The 18,309-nt window shown below is 38.6% G+C and overlaps 1 protein-coding gene across 1 annotated transcript in view; it reads right to left on the minus strand.

Annotated features, from left to right (window-relative positions):
- Positions 1-6,246: 6,246 nt before the first annotated feature.
- The window catches only part of LOC138971502 (prion-like-(Q/N-rich) domain-bearing protein 25), a 14,832-nt gene continuing 2,769 nt past the window's right edge, over positions 6,247-18,309 (minus strand). Inside the window, exons 4-8 of the mRNA XM_070344245.1 lie at positions 17,657-17,737; positions 16,082-16,159; positions 15,248-15,325; positions 13,469-13,591; positions 6,247-7,107 (exon numbers count right to left, since the gene is read on the minus strand). Coding sequence (XP_070200346.1) covers positions 7,025-7,107; positions 13,469-13,591; positions 15,248-15,325; positions 16,082-16,159; positions 17,657-17,737 — 443 coding nt within the window. The 3' untranslated portion in view covers positions 6,247-7,024. The remainder of the gene's footprint in view (positions 7,108-13,468; positions 13,592-15,247; positions 15,326-16,081; positions 16,160-17,656; positions 17,738-18,309) is intronic.

Below are 18,309 nucleotides of genomic sequence, written 5' to 3' on the forward strand. Positions count from 1 at the left end.
TTAAATAAGATTTCTCACTTTTTTGTGCTTAAACGTGTGACGAGTCTGTGATACGTTAATTGATAAAACACGTTGCTCAATATTTTGTTTAAACAAGCACCGTGAATCTCTTTATTCGCTGTTTCTCTGATGTTCCATTTCTCTCATACTCAACTCTGTCAAATTGTTGATAAGTCTGTACAGTGTTCATGTTTAAAGCATCTTTCGCAGTAAGATACCGCTGTCACAAAACGTTGTCGCCGAGTGCAATGATACCAAATGTTTACTTTTTTGTTTAATGCCTTGTGCGGATCCTCTTTGAGCCCTTGTAACAAATTAAAAAAAAGGCTGTGATATTTGAGTTGGTTTTATTAAGGGGTGTCATTTAAAGAAAGGGAAAACTAAATGTTAAGATAATGAATAAGTAAATCAGCTAATTGCTAAGTTAGTAAGTTTTTAGTTATTGCCAGTGAATAAATGTCAGTAGATAAAAAGAGCTAGAAATGAACATGTCAGTTAATAAATACTTCAATGCATATTTGAGTCAGCAAATCAATCAATCAATCAACCAATAGATTAATGAATAGAGAAAGAAAGAGAAAGAAAATACGGACAATATTAAAGTATCATCAGCCGTACTTAAATACGTATTGTATACCTTTTCCTATCAAACTGATAATATATGTACCATGTTAACCTGGCTAACAAGTGTGCCTCAGTGGTCTGTATTCGTTATATATCTTTCCAACAGACAAAGAATGGTTTAGGTAAAGAGGTCAGTTTGTCAGCGCATGCTTAGAAGAAAAATCTTGTTTGTCTGTCTTGTATATTCTTTTTGTCTATCTGCCCTATTTCTTTTTCTCTGCCAGTCTGTTTGGCTGGCTAGTTGGCCGTCAGTCTTTGTGTCTTGCTGTCTGTCTGTCTGCTAAAACATTTCTTTCAACTCTGTTTTTTTAAATTGTTTTTCATTTTGGTCTGAAATGTCGTTCCTTTTGTTTTATTTTGTATCTTTATGTATGCTATAATGTAGTGATTTATTCATTTATATAGCATGCGGTGTTTTTTATCTGACAAATGAACTGCAACGTTTTACCTTGAACGTTGCTGGGGACTATAACTGTCACTCTTTGCAGAAACCATTTCTTTCTGTTGCAGTTCAGAATCAGTGTATCAACAGGATTCTAAAAACCTGCAAATCGTTTTTCGCTGGACCCCGTTTAACGAGCCGTGTGTGTTGATTGGAAGCTGGTCTCCCCTGATCTTCCCTGGTATTGGAGATAGGAAAGAGAATAATATACCAAATCAAATCAAATCAAATCAAATCAAATCAAATCAAATCAAATCGAATCGAATCGAATCGAATCAAATCAAATAAAATCCAATCCAATCCAATCGAATTCAATCGAATCAAAGCAAAGCAAATTTTAAAAATTCAAATCAAATCAAATCACCATTTTATTCTCACATCTGAGATATTACAGGGGGTTTGCATGATCATGAAGCCAAACGGAACTCTTCAACATTATCAACATCAAAATACATGTACTAACTTAATACTCCGTGTACTGTCCAGCAAGTATTCCATCGGCTCTCCCGTTCAATGTGTATGTTGACCTGCATCGTGTAAAGGTAAATTCCTTCCCGTGTAAACGATCATGTAAACCACCACAGATCTGTAGATTTATGGTATGTAAATGCAGGTGAAAGGATGCTCGTATTCCGTGTAAACCCTGGGAGGGATTAATAGTGATTTACATGATTGTTTACACGGAAAGGGAGATAAGTTCGAAGCGAACGTTAACAATCGTCAAAGTATCAACATGGAGAAGATTCAGGTTGAGGTTGGTTTGAGGTGCTTGAATCGTTAATGGTTGAGTCCCGAAGACGATTACCTTTCAACCAATCAGCGGCTGTCTTATTTGCATGAACCATCATATCTAACGACATTTTTTTAATTCTTTTTTTGCCTTTTTGCTTTTAACATGCACTTGTCTTTGATGTTGTATAATTTTTTTACTCTTGACTGCTGAAAACTAAAAGCGTTTTTCGCTTCTGAAAGTAAATGCTTCTACTTTTGAGTGCTTGTTACTCAGAAATGGAAAATGTTTTGTGTTTACTGAACGGTGAGAAAAAGATAGTTTCATCGTGCAACGTTGAGGCATTGAGTTTTACAAAGGTGCCCAAACCAAGAAGATCATTAACACGAACTAATTAGCTTGCGTCTGATGACACAGACAGACACAACGCATCCCGGTGTAACAAAAATTTTTACTCCACGAAAAATTTACTCGGGAGTAAATATTTCGTACTAAATTCTTACTCCGAGTACACTTTTCGTACGAGAAAAGAACTCCCCAAGGCACGAAAAAATTACTCCCTCCACGAAATTTTTACTCCCCATTTTTTTCACCTCCAGTAAAAATCTCGTACGCAAAAATGGGATGCGGGCGAAGGGATAATGCCAATAAGTGATCTCGCGCACACGAATGTCGCGCTACCCTCCTTCCACCCCTTCCACCACCAAGACTAACAGGGGACAAGGGAGTAAAAATTTCGTACACCTGGCATGGGAAGTTAAATTGCTTGTGTAACGTCCTCATGGGGAATTTCCAAATAGGGACATGTATGTGGTGATATGCTAAATGGTGAGAGCTCGCCCAAAGATCAGCCAATTATAGCGTCGCTGAATGGAGGGCTTGGGCAGGACATGAAATAAAAATACCCCAAAATACCGAACTCACGTGGATACGAACACAGGAGCTTGTATCAAAGCGCCGGTCGATCATTATTTACTCTGTCATCCTTACTGCATCCTTACTACTGTACTACTATTCAATAGTAGTAGTAAGGATACAGTAAGGATGACGGAGTAAATAATGATCGACCGGCGCTTTGATACAAGCTCCTGTGGATACGAACAAGACGAAACAGATGACATCGATGTTTCGACCCTATAGGATCTTCTTCGGGCACATAAAGAAAGCAGAAAGAAGAAGACAGACGATAGCAAAGAAAGAAGAGTTACAGATGAAACGTATCATGTAAAAAGATACAGCTGTAATCGTTACATCTGTAGTTCTTCTTTCTGTTCTATCGTCTATCTTCTTCTTTTTCTGCTTTATTTATGTGCCTGAAGAAGACACTAGGGTCGAAGCGTCGCTGTTATTTGTTTCGTCTTGTTCGTTCCCACGTGAGTTCAGTATTTTTTTGTATGTCTAGTTATCGCTCTCACGCGCAGTCACCGTTGTTCTACAGGATATTAAAGACAAAAGTCGCACAACCGAAACCACTCGCAAGGCCAAAATCAAAGATGCATTCGTGTTAAATGAAAATTATCCTTGGCTTTTCAAAAGCCACTTTATTAGTTTAAGCTTTTTATATTTATTAACAAAACCTTGTGCAGTTCGATGCGCCTTTGCTTTACCTTGCATTTGCGCCTTTTTTGTATAAGTATATGTTTGTAAATGTTATCGAGATTAACTCAGTCCTTTCTGGACCGTGAATGAAAATTCTCATGTTTGGTTCAACCTGCTTGTTCGTCAAACACGATTTAACTAAATGAACTGCTGAAATGCTATGCAAAAACAGTTTTGTAATATGCTTAAATGTGACCCTCCACCACGAAATGAGTCGCATGTCACCTGGCGCGGTTCTGCGCTAGGCTTAATATAAGTCCGGAGAGTGTCTGGTAAAAGTGTGATGGTCACCTTAGTCACAGGCTTATAACTCAAACAGTGTTCGCTCTTTTCTAAAAACGGTTTTCACCACTGGATAGAGCATAAAAAAACTCGTGAGGAAAATGTAAAAATATGAAAATCATGCAAAGGTGACATGCGACTCATTTCGTGGTGGAGGGTCACAAATGCACTGCTGATTATTTTCAAGAGAATAAAGTTTTAAAAGCACCACAGATGCATTTGGACTTTTTTTGTCGTCACAAAACTAAGTATGAATATAAATGTGTGTGGGTATAATATTTTTCTTTTCTCAAAAAAAGGAACAATATCGCAAGGCAAAAAGGCACAGAGCTTGAAGACAAAATGTGAACACACACACACACACACACACACACACACAGACACATACACCACACACACACACACAAACACACACACACAAACACACACACACACACACACACACACACACACACACACATGATCGTAAGTACAAAAACAAAGTATTATCATTTACTTGAGAGAAAAAAACAGCAGTTGCACATCTATATTTCAACAGGAGAAAAGTAATACTTTAGTAAAATTGTGTGTTCAAGTTTTTCTCAGTCTATGGTGTAATTTCTGTAGAATTAACGAGAAAGAAAATTAATACGAATGACCAAGAGGACAATAACAATTATAACATATTCACGAAGTTTTACATGCTTTTCAAAGCTCTGGCCATCAACACAGCAGATCACAGCATAAGGTACCAATTCATATCACAGCAGACGGAATATTTCTCAGAAAAAAATCACTATTTACAACTGAAGCCACTGTTCATCAACTCCATAAAAAGACATTGAAAACATTACAGAGACACACGGCAAAACCTCTAGCTACATTCACACACACATACACACACACACACACACACACACACGCACGCGCGCGCGCGCACGCACGCACGCACGCATATACACACACATACTGACACACATACACACATACACACACACGTTTGCACGCACGCACATGCACGCACACACGCACACACACACACATGTACACACACACATTCACACACACATACACACACACAAACAGTCATAACTCCCCAAAATATTATTCATTCGAGTTTACAACCCAAAGAGGAAACTGGACGTCATAAAAATAATAACAATAACATGCAAAATGAAACTCTATGTAACATTTTCATAACAGGAAAGGAACAGAATCGTCAAACTATTCAGTTTGAGGTTGATATAGGTATTATAGTTATTAAAAGTACGAAGTTCATAACAAAGTGTAAAGTAATGTAATGTATTGCACACGTTCGTGACACGATATTTATCGAAACACTTTGAACATCTACAACAACATAAGGATTTCACCTGACCTTGATTTGCTGCATCATGAATCTAAAAGAAAAATACTGTCCTGCCCCCATCCCCATCCCTTTCCTAATTAAAACAAGTTGCGTAAGGCGAAAATACAATATTTAGTCAAGTAGCTGTCGAACTCACAGAATGAAACTGAACGCAATGCCATTTTTCAGCAAGACCGTATACTCGTAGCATCGTCAGTCCACCGCTCATGGCAAAGGCAGTGAAATTGACAAGAAGAGCGGGGTAGCAGTTGCGCTAAGAAGGATAGCACGCTTTTCTGTACCTCTCTTTGTTTGAACTTTCTGAGCGTGTTTTTAATCCAAACATATCATATCTATATGTTTTTGGAATCAGGAACCGACAAGGAATAAGATGAAAGTGTTTTTAAATTGATTTGGACAATTTAATTTTCATAATAATTTTTATATATTTAATTTTCAGAGCTTGTTTTTAATCCGAATATAACATATTTATATGTTTTTGGAATCAGCAAATGATGGAGAATAAGATAAACGTAAATTTGGATCGTTTTATAAATTTTTTTTTTTTTACAATTTTCAGATTTTTAATGACCAAAGTCATTAATTAATTTTTAAGCCACCAAGCTGAAATGCAATACCGAAGTCCGGGCTTCGTCGAAGATTACTTGACCAAAATTTCAACCAATTTGGTTGAAAAATGAGGGCGTGACAGTGCCGCCTCAACTTTCACGAAAAGCCGGATATGACGTCATCAAAGACATTTATCAAAAAATGAAAAAAACGTTCGGGGATTTCATACCCAGGAACTCTCATGTCAAATTTCATAAAGATCGGTCCAGTAGTTTAGTCTGAATCGCTCTACACACACACACAGACACACACACATACACACACACACACACACACACACATACACCACGACCCTCGTTTCGATTCCCCCTCGATGTTAAAATATTTAGTCAAAACTTGACTAAATATTTAAAAAAAAAACCAATTAATCAATGCACAAAATAAGAAACAAAATTTGGCAAGACTGACAGAAGAATCACATTTTTTGACTATGCATTAAACAGTGAATGCTATGACGATAGGCCCAAGTATAAACTAAGGACAAGATATACGGGAGTCGGGATAACACACACACACACACACACACACACACACACACACACACACTCACTAAAAACACACACACACACATACACTCACACGCACACACACACATACACACACACACACACACACACACACACACGCACACACACACACACACACACTCACATATTCCCACACACTGACACACACACACACACACACACACACACACACACACACACACACACGCACACACACACATGACTGTAAACTAAAATAACAGAGTGAAAACCTAAATGTTTCTGATATGCTCATTTCAGTGTTACCTAAATTGTTTTGGAAAAAGTATGCATACCACAGCCTTCTCAGAATCGACTGATGCCTTCCATATTATCCAGTCATCTTTCGTTTTGTCCGTGAACTGGTGTTTTGAATGGGTAGATGGGTCGACAGAAATACGGATAAAATCGAAACGGATTGGGATTGTGGCAAGTGCAGGCTGTTGTATTTCCCGTGCGATAATTAATGCACCTGTCCCTGTTCCCCATTTTCCAGCAACCTAACCCCAGTCTCCTGACACTTTAGCCATTCGACCCACCTTCACCTAACCCCCAGACCTTTAAACGGCAAACACCAATGCTTTTTTTCCAACGTAGAAACCCAAAAGGTCAAGTATCAAAATGTCAACCCCGAAGTCGAGGATATAGAGAATCGGTGGAGTTGACAATAGGTCGAGGATTGCAGATGAAAAAGAAATTCAGGAAAAATATCATCCATTTTTGAGATGGTAGACTTCTCGAATGTCTCGGAACATGGGTTTCGAGCAAACTGCGGTCCTTAGGAAATCGGGTTAGGAAGGAAGTGTATTTGAGGAACGTCAAAAACAAAACATAGTCCCAAGACTAGAGCACATGCGTGGACTTGGTCAGCACAGGACACTGAAAAAGTATGTCGAAAGCAGAGTAGTAGCGAGTATCCACGGGCTGTTGCTGACCCTCACTGCTAGAGCTGTCGAAAAACAGAAAATGCAAATATTTTTGCCCATAAATGTGTTTAAACAATACAAGGCAAACACGGATACATTAAGTCCATGCACACACAAACAGGTACACACGCACGCATGTATGCACGTAGGCACACACACACACACACACACACACACACACACACACACACACACACACACACACACACACACACACACACACACACACACACACACACACACACACACACACACACACACACACACACATACTCGTTGCAATATATACCGTACCGTATCAACTTACTTCTGCGAGGAAATTCTGACAGCATCTATACAGACTCATGCATAATTCGCGTAGTTGACACTACATTCAACCAGTATAACTATTACCTGCATACAACCAACAAATTAACAACATACAATCAGCATACAAACAAACAACAAGCCATTAACACGCAACATCAAACAGCCAGCATACAATCAACATACAAACAGCATACAAACAGCAAACAACCAATAAACAACATACAATCAAAATACAAACAAACAACAAGCCATTAACACGCAACATCAAACAGCCAGCATACAATCAACATACAAACAGCATACAAACAGCAAACAACCAACAAACAAACAACATACAATCAACATACAAACAGCATACAAACAGCTAACAAACAACCAACAACATACAATCAAAATACAAACAGCACACAAACAGCAAACAACAAGCCATTAACACGCAACATCAAACAGCCAGCATACAATCAAAATACAAACACCATACAAACAGCAAACAACCAACAAACAAACAACATACAAACACCATACAAACAGCAAACAACCAACAAACAAACAACATACAAACACCATACAAACAGCAAACAACCAACACCCAACATACAATCAATATACAAACAAACAACAAGCCATTAACACGCAACATCAAACAGCATACAAACAGCACACAACCAAACAAACAAACAATCAACATACAAACAGCAAACAACCAACAAACAAACAACATACAATCAACATACAAACAGCAAACAACCAACAAACAAACAACATACAATCAACATACAACCAACATACAACCAACATACAACCAACATACAAACAACATACAACCAACATACAAACAACAAACAACCAACAAACAACAAACAACCAACAAACAACCAACAAACAAACAACAAACAACCAACAAACAAACAAACAAACAATCAACATAAAAACAGCACACAACCAACAAACAAACAAACAATCAACATACAAACAAACAACAAACAACCAACAAACAAACAACATACAAACAGCAAACAACCAACAAACAAACAGCAAACAAACAACATACAAACAGCAAACAACCAACAAACAAACAGCAAACAACCAACAAACAAACAGCAAACAACCAACAAACAAACAACAAACAACCAACAAACAACCAACATACAAACAGCAAACAACCAACAAACAAACAGCAAACAACCAACAAACAAACAGCAAACAACCAATAAACAACATACAAACAACCAACAAACAAACAACAAACAATCAACATACAAACAGCAAACAACCAACAAACAAACAACATACAATCAACATACAAACAGCAAACAACCAACAAACAAACAGCAAACAACCAACAAACAAACAGCAAACAAACAGCAAACAACCAACAAACAAACAACAAACAACCAACAAACAACCAACATACAAACAGCAAACAACCAACAAACAAACAGCAAACAATCAACAAACAACCAACAAACAACCAACATACAAACAGCAAACAACCAACAAACAAACAGCAAACAAACAACATACAAACAGCAAACAACCAACAAACAAACAGCAAACAACCAACAAACAAACAGCAAACAACCAACAAACAAACAACAAACAACCAACAAACAACCAACATACAAACAGCAAACAACCAACAAACAAACAGCAAACAACCAACAAACAAACAACAAACAACCAACAAACAACCAACATACAAACAGCAAACAATCAACAAACAAACAGCAAACAACCAACAAACAAACAGCAAACAACCAACACACAAACAGCAAACAATCAACATACAAACAGCAAACAAACAACAACCAAACAGCAAACAATCAACAAACAAACAGCAAACAACCAACCAACAAACAACAAACAACAAACAACCAACAAACAACCAACAAACAAACAACAAACAAACAGCAAACAATCAACAAACAAACAGCAAACAACCAACAAACAAACAGCAAACAATCAACAAACAAACAGCAAACAACCAACATACAAACAGCAAACAACCAACAAACAAACAACAAACAACCAACAAACAACCAACATACATAAACAGCAAACAACCAACAAACAAACAGCAAACAACCAACAAACAAACAGCAAACAACCAACAAACAAACAGCAAACAACCAACAAACAAACAACAAACAACCAACAAACAACCAACATACAAACAGCAAACAACCAACAAACAAACAGCAAACAATCAACAAACAACCAACAAACAACCAACATACAAACAGCAAACAACCAACAAACAAACAGCAAACAAACAACATACAAACAGCAAACAACCAACAAACAAACAGCAAACAACCAACAAACAAACAGCAAACAACCAACAAACAAACAACAAACAACCAACAAACAACCAACATACAAACAGCAAACAACCAACAAACAAACAGCAAACAACCAACAAACAAACAACAAACAACCAACAAACAACCAACATACAAACAGCAAACAATCAACAAACAAACAGCAAACAACCAACAAACAAACAGCAAACAACCAACACACAAACAGCAAACAATCAACATACAAACAGCAAACAAACAACAAACAAACAGCAAACAATCAACAAACAAACAGCAAACAACCAACAAACAAACAACAAACAAACAGCAAACAATCAACAAACAAACAGCAAACAACCAACAAACAACCAACATACAAACAGCAAACAAACAGCAAACAATCAACATACAAACAGCAAACAACCAACAAACAAACAACAAACAATCAACATACAAACAGCACACAACCAACAAACAAACAATAAACAATCAACATACAAACAACAAACAAACAGCAAACAAACAGCAAACAATCATCAAACAAACAGCAAACAACCAACAAACAAACAACAAACAACCAACAAACAAACAACAAACAATCAACATAAAAACAGCACACAACCAACAAACAAACAGCAAACAACCAACAAACAAACAACAAACAAACAGCAAACAATCAACAAACAAACAGCAAACAACCAACAAACAAACAGCAAACAAACAGCAAACAATCAACAAACAAACAGCAAACAAACAGCAAACAATCAACAAACAAACAACATACAATCAACATACAAACAGCAAACAACCAACAAACAAACAACAAACAATCAACATACAAACAACCAACAAACAAACAACAAACAATCAACATACAAACAACAAACAAACAACATACAATCAACATACAAACAGCACACAACCAACAAACAAACAACAAACAATCAACATACAAACAACAAACAAACAAACAACATAAAAACAGCACACAACCAACAAACAAACAGCAAACAAACAGCAAACAATCAACAAACAAACAGCAAACAATCAACATACAAACAGCACACAACCAACAAACAAACAACAAACAATCAACATACAAACAACAAACAACCAAACAAACAAACAACAAACAACCAACAAACAAACAACAAACAAACAGCAAACAACCAACAAACAAACAGCAAACAACCAACAAACAAACAGCAAACAACCAACAAACAACCAACAACAACCAACAAACAACCAACATACAAACAGCAAACAACCAACAAACAAACAACAAACAACCAACAAACAACCAACATACAAACAGCAAACAACCAACAAACAAACAGCAAACAACCAACAAACAAACAGCAAACAACCAACAAACAAACAGCAAACAACCAACAAACAAACAACAAACAACCAACAAACAACCAACATACAAACAGCAAACAACCAACAAACAAACAGCAAACAATCAACAAACAACCAACAAACAACCAACATACAAACAGCAAACAACCAACAAACAAACAGCAAACAAACAACATACAAACAGCAAACAACCAACAAACAAACAGCAAACAACCAACAAACAAACAGCAAACAACCAACAAACAAACAACAAACAACCAACAAACAACCAACATACAAACAGCAAACAACCAACAAACAAACAGCAAACAACCAACAAACAAACAACAAACAACCAACAAACAACCAACATACAAACAGCAAACAATCAACAAACAAACAGCAAACAACCAACAAACAAACAGCAAACAACCAACACACAAACAGCAAACAATCAACATACAAACAGCAAACAAACAACAAACAAACAGCAAACAATCAACAAACAAACAGCAAACAACCAACAAACAAACAACAAACAAACAGCAAACAATCAACAAACAAACAGCAAACAACCAACAAACAACCAACATACAAACAGCAAACAACCAACAAACAAACAGCAAACAACCAACACACAAACAGCAAACAATCAACATACAAACAGCAAACAAACAACAAACAAACAGCAAACAATCAACAAACAAACAGCAAACAACCAACAAACAAACAACAAACAAACAGCAAACAATCAACAAACAAACAGCAAACAACCAACAAACAACCAACAAACAAACAACAAACAAACAGCAAACAATCAACAAACAAACAGCAAACAACCAACAAACAAACAGCAAACAATCAACAAACAAACAGCAAACAACCAACATACAAACAGCAAACAACCAACAAACAAACAACAAACAACCAACAAACAACCAACATACAAACAGCAAACAACCAACAAACAAACAGCAAACAACCAACAAACAAACAGCAAACAACCAACAAACAAACAGCAAACAACCAACAAACAAACAACAAACAACCAACAAACAACCAACATACAAACAGCAAACAACCAACAAACAAACAGCAAACAATCAACAAACAACCAACAAACAACCAACATACAAACAGCAAACAACCAACAAACAAACAGCAAACAAACAACATACAAACAGCAAACAACCAACAAACAAACAGCAAACAACCAACAAACAAACAGCAAACAACCAACAAACAAACAACAAACAACCAACAAACAACCAACATACAAACAGCAAACAACCAACAAACAAACAGCAAACAACCAACAAACAAACAACAAACAACCAACAAACAACCAACATACAAACAGCAAACAATCAACAAACAAACAGCAAACAACCAACAAACAAACAGCAAACAACCAACACACAAACAGCAAACAATCAACATACAAACAGCAAACAAACAACAAACAAACAGCAAACAATCAACAAACAAACAGCAAACAACCAACAAACAAACAACAAACAAACAGCAAACAATCAACAAACAAACAGCAAACAAGCAACAAACAAACAGCAAACAAACAGCAAACAACCAACAAACAAACAGCAAACAACCAACAAACAAACAACAAACAACCAACAAACAACCAACATACAAACAACCAACAAACAAACAACAAACAATCAACATACAAACAGCAAACAACCAACAAACAAACAACAAACAATCAACATACAAACAGCACACAACCAAACAAACAAACAATCAACATACAAACAACCAACAAACAAACAACAAACAATCAACATACAAACAGCAAACAACCAACAAACAAACAGCAAACAACCAAACAAACAAACAACAAACAACCAACAAACAAACAGCAAACAACCAACAAACAAACAACAAACAATCAACATACAAACAGCACACAACCAAACAAACAAACAACAAACAATCAACATACAAACAACAAACAAACAACATACAATCAACATACAAACAGCACACAACCAACAAACAAACAACAAACAACCAACAAACAACCAACATACAAACAGCAAACAAACAGCAAACAATCAACAAACAAACAACAAACAACCAACAAACAACCAACATACAAACAACATACAATCAAAATACAAACACCATACAAACAGCAAACAACATACAAACAAACAACAAACAACCAACAAACAAACAACAAACAATCAACATAAAAACAGCACACAACCAACAAACAAACAAACAAACAATCAACATACAAACAATCAACATAAAAACAGCACACAACCAACAAACAAACAAACAAACAATCAACATACAAACAACCAACAAACAAACAACAAACAATCAACATACAAACAGCACACAACCAACAAACAAACAATAAACAATCAACATACAAACAGCACACAACCAACACCCAACAACCTACATTTAATACAGACGCCGGTGCCGACATCCTGGCTGTAGCCAGAGAGACAGGAACAAACTCCTGCACAGTCGGCGTTGCTGACACAGTCCTCTGTCGTATTGCACGTGACTCCAGCTCTGGTCTCTGAAACACGGTGATAAATAAAGTCAACATGAAAGTGGTCAGAAAAGTGCCTTGAAAGTGGCAATGAAAGTGCCCTGAAAGTGGCCCTGAAAGTGCACCGAAACTGGCCATAAAATTGGCCTTGAAAGTGCCCCTGAAAAGTGGCCCTGAAAAGGCCACTGTTACCAGCAGGGCTGGATTTAGGGGGTAGATTCCTTCCTTCTGCACTCCCCCCCCCCCCCCCCCCCCCTCTTTACCCGGCAAATGTACCTCTTTTTCTCACGGAAATGTCAACAGTATCTGGGAGCAACGCGACACAGACCCCCCCCCCGGCCCCTCCCCCCGCCTTGTCAGCCCAAGTACCCCTTACTTAGGTAGGACTCCCCTCTCTCTCATACACTATAGGTCCAGCCCTACTACCCAGGATTGACTTTCCGCGGCAAAAAGGTTGCAAATGGCCATTCAAGATTCAAAATTCTTTGTAGTGGTTGGCAGTTTTCGTCGTGATCTTACCTATGCTCCATGCTCTTCTGCTTTATATTTAACAATGGTTTAATGGGAATACGACAGTTATTACTACTGCAGTAATGAAAGTCTGCAGCCATCTTATTTTTGGTGGACAAAAGTGGCAATCACCTAGTAATTCCGACTAAAACAAATGTCACAAGGCGCAGGAAGCAGCCTTGATGTTTTATTTTTGTGTATGTGTTCAAGTGAGGGGATGGTCTTTATCCAATGTAAAGTGCTGTTCACATGGCAGACTTGCAACCAACATTTCCCCGACTTAAGTCGTTTGGAAATCTGCCCCGAGTCGTCGAGGCCTAGTCGGCGAAAAGTCTGCCATGCAAACGTCCCCAGCGATTTAGGTACGATTTAGGCCAGATTCAGCAGCGAATTCAAAACTCAGTTGAGCACTGCTCGACTCGGCCGTGACTGGTCATAGATTTTGCGCAGACTTTTATTATCGCGCTTACTGATTGGTTAGCTCTAGCCAACCCACGCTAATGCAGTTACTTCCCTTCTACGCAAAACAACGAAAACTAGTTTGCTCGTTTGTGCTGTTCACATGGGCAGCGATTTTAAGTTGACTTGCCAACGCCTAAAATCGCTTGAAAGTTGGGGGAAAGTTGTCGGCAAGTCTGCCATGTGAACAGCACGTGAAGGCCGGGCCAGACCAACGATGGTGTCCCGAACTGTTTTCATTTTGTTTGTTTGTTTGCTTAACGCCCAGCCGACCACGAAGGGCCATATCAGGGCGGTGCTGCTTTGACATATAATGTGCGCCACACACAAGACAGAAGTCGCAGCACAGGCTTCAGGTCTCACCCAGTCACATTATTCTGACACCGGACCAACCAGTCCTAGCACTAACCCCATAATGCCAGACGCCAGGCGGAGCAGCCACTAGATTGCCAATTTTAAAGTCTTAGGTATGACCCGGCCGGGGTTCGAACCCACGACCTCCCGATCACGGGGCGGACGCCTTACCACTAGGCCAACCGTCCCGAACTGTTTTCATTGGAAGGACTGTGTCTTTAGCCATTCATACAAGACTTAGACATAGAATGTGCGTCGACCAAGATATATATAGTACGTTCTACGGTGCTGCTCTCATTTTGGGTCTCAACAAACGCCCTATCCATCATTATTTCGATGAAGAAACGGAGTCATACTTACTGCACACAGTAGAATCACATGTTGTCCCTGTTGCGCAGTTCAGTTCATGCCCAGTGCAGTTCTGTCCTAATTCCAGAGCTGAAACCGTCATCATCATCATCATCATCATCATCATCATCATCATCATCATCATCAGTATCATCATCATCATCATCATCATCATCATCATCATCATCATCATCATCATCATCATCATCATCATCATCATTGTCATCGTCGTCGTCGTCGTCGTCGTCGTCGTCGTCGTCGTCGTCGTCGTCAACAACAACAACGAGAACAACACAATCAACAATAGGAAGACCATTGGCAAGTGCGCATTGACCAAACATACTTGGTAACCAAGCCGCAAGCATCAACTTAAAAATTACAACGTAAAAGTGTAAAGTGACAACGCATCTTACCAAAGTTCGGCAAGTTCCAAAACCACATGTACCTTAGGTAATTCTTTCTAACCAACAAAACCCTCATATATTTTACACAGACCCTCCTCATAAGACAAAAAAGTGTGTATAGTAGGTAATCGGTAGGTCGGAATAAAGACTTGAAATCTTCAGCCCTTGAGGAGAGAGATTTGGACCAGGCCGACGACCTTCCACGACAAGCTGCGTGGACCTGTGGAGGCTCTACACAAGACCACCATCTTCATATCCAGAGCTGGACTCCAAGTGTAAAGGCGATCGACAAGAAGAAGAAGACGTCCTAAAATGTTTTCCCTTGAGCTTCTTCTGGTTTCTTTGGTTTATGGAAGAACAATCTAGATCGAGAAAATAGATAACACCAGGACCGGTCAAGCTACCGGACATTTGCTTCCCTTTTACAGGCGGATATACTCACCACAGACGTCGTTGTCGCAAGTACTTCCATTTCTACAATGGCTACTGTGTGAGGCACATGATTGTCCCACGTCCAGCTCTGAGAAAGAAAAGAAATTATTTAAACAAGCTTCGGCATAAGAAACACAAATTGAACCCAAAGCCCAATTGAAGCCTTCCGTCGCTTGGCTTGGGCGGGCTTCAATGATGCTTTAATTGGGCGTCAATTCACGATGAAAACTTCAAAATTTCCAATGGAAGTCTATCAATGTGTAATTCTCCTGACTCTGAACTATGTGATGTCAGTGTTCGTTTGCTCCTATTTACACTGACGATATAGAAACCTACATCTTTCGCGTATCTACCAACTAGCCTGACGAACTAACAGAAAGAACCTGCTTGAGAGAAGGAGCCAAGCAAATAGGGGGAGATTCATTTCTGCCTTTGTGAAGTTTGCCATTGACTTAAAAAAACAAACACCGGCCAAATTATGAAGACTTGTGTGCAATTTAATTATGATGAAAAAGCTATGACTAATTGTTTTAAACAAACACGAAGTTGGGTTTTTTCCAGACATAGACGATTTCCATTTTTTTTCAGACAAAGAAGAATTCCAATTCTTCCTCACACACACACACACACACACACACACACACACACATACACACACACACACACACACACACACACACACACACACACACACACACACACACACACACACACACACACACACACACATACACACACAAAGGAAGAAGAATTCTTCGTTCATTAGCTGTAACGCCCATGTTCTCTTATGTTTTTGCATGAGTGGGATTTTACGGGTACGACCATTTTAACCCCGCCATTTAGGTAGCCATACGCATTAGCAGGTCAGCTCATGACTTGATCTGGGAGATCGGAAAAATCTCCACCCTTAACCCACCAAGCGCGGCCGGGATTGAACACCCGACCTACCGCTTACGAGGCCGGCGTTTGATCCGTTTTCGTATGGTAAAAACGGCCACACACGTAAAAACCAACTCATGCAAAATCATGAGTGAACGTGGGAGTTTTAGTCCATGAACGAAGAAGAGAGAGAGAGAGAGAGAGAGAGAGAGAGTGGCAGGGAGGGTGAGAGAGACAGAGAAGGGGAGAGGGGGAGAGAGAGAGAGAGAGGACGATAGAGAGAGGGAGAGAGGGAGAGAGGGGAGGGGAGGGAGAGAGAGGATGGGGAGAGAGGATAGAGAAAGAGAGAAAGTGTGCAAATGCCAGTTGACGGAGAGAATTATAGCTAAATTATAATTGATTGAAAATATTGTACATTTTCGAAGATTGTCCATGTTAAACGAAAGAATGATATTATTATTATTTATAACCCATTCTGTTTACGTTTAAAAAAAAAAAAAAAAAAAATGAATGAAGAAGAAAAAGAAGAAGAAGAAGAAGAAGAAGAAGAAGAAGAAGAAGAAGAAGAAGAAGAAGAAGAAGAAAAAGAAGAAGAAGAAGAAGAAGAAGAAGAAGAAGAAGAAGAAGAAGATCCGTTTTCGCCCAGCCGTCTGTCAAATTCTTGCACGTAAAGACAAATTGAAGAAATTCTTTGTTTGGTACTTACTACAAACATCAGTCTCACACGCTGTGCCGCACGTGCAATAAGGATAGCTGGCTCCGGCGCAGTTACCGCCTACTTCAAGCTCTGAAATGTCAACAGCAAAGGATGGGATACGCGTCGCGAAAAAAATATTCAAACTATAAATGCCAGCATCCTATCAACAAACAACATGTACAAACAGTGCACAACCAACAAACACGCAACATACAATCAGCATACAAACAATTAACAACTAGCAGTTAACACGCAACATACAATCAGCATACAAACAATTAACAACTAGCAGTTAACACGCAACATCAAACAGCCAGCACACTATCAACATACAAACCGCAAACAACCTATAGCAAACTATAAAGTTTATGCCCCATTAGAAAGACACTAAAGCAAACGATTTGAACAATCATTTGTATAAGTTGAAAAGATAATACCAGAGAGAATGAGAGAGAGAGAGAGAGAGAGAGAGAGAGAGAGAGAGAGAGAGAGAGAGAGAGAGAGAGAGAGAGAGTCACAGACAGACAGACAGACAGACAGACAGACAGACAGACAGACAGACAGACAGACAAAAAGGAACCGAGACAGAGACAAGGACATACAAAACAGAGATAGAGAGACAGAACCAGAGGGACATGGAAGGAGAGTCGAAGCAGTAAACA

Source organism: Littorina saxatilis, linkage group LG7 (genome assembly GCF_037325665.1).
Source record: "Littorina saxatilis isolate snail1 linkage group LG7, US_GU_Lsax_2.0, whole genome shotgun sequence".
Classification (NCBI taxonomy): domain Eukaryota; kingdom Metazoa; phylum Mollusca; class Gastropoda; order Littorinimorpha; family Littorinidae; genus Littorina; species Littorina saxatilis.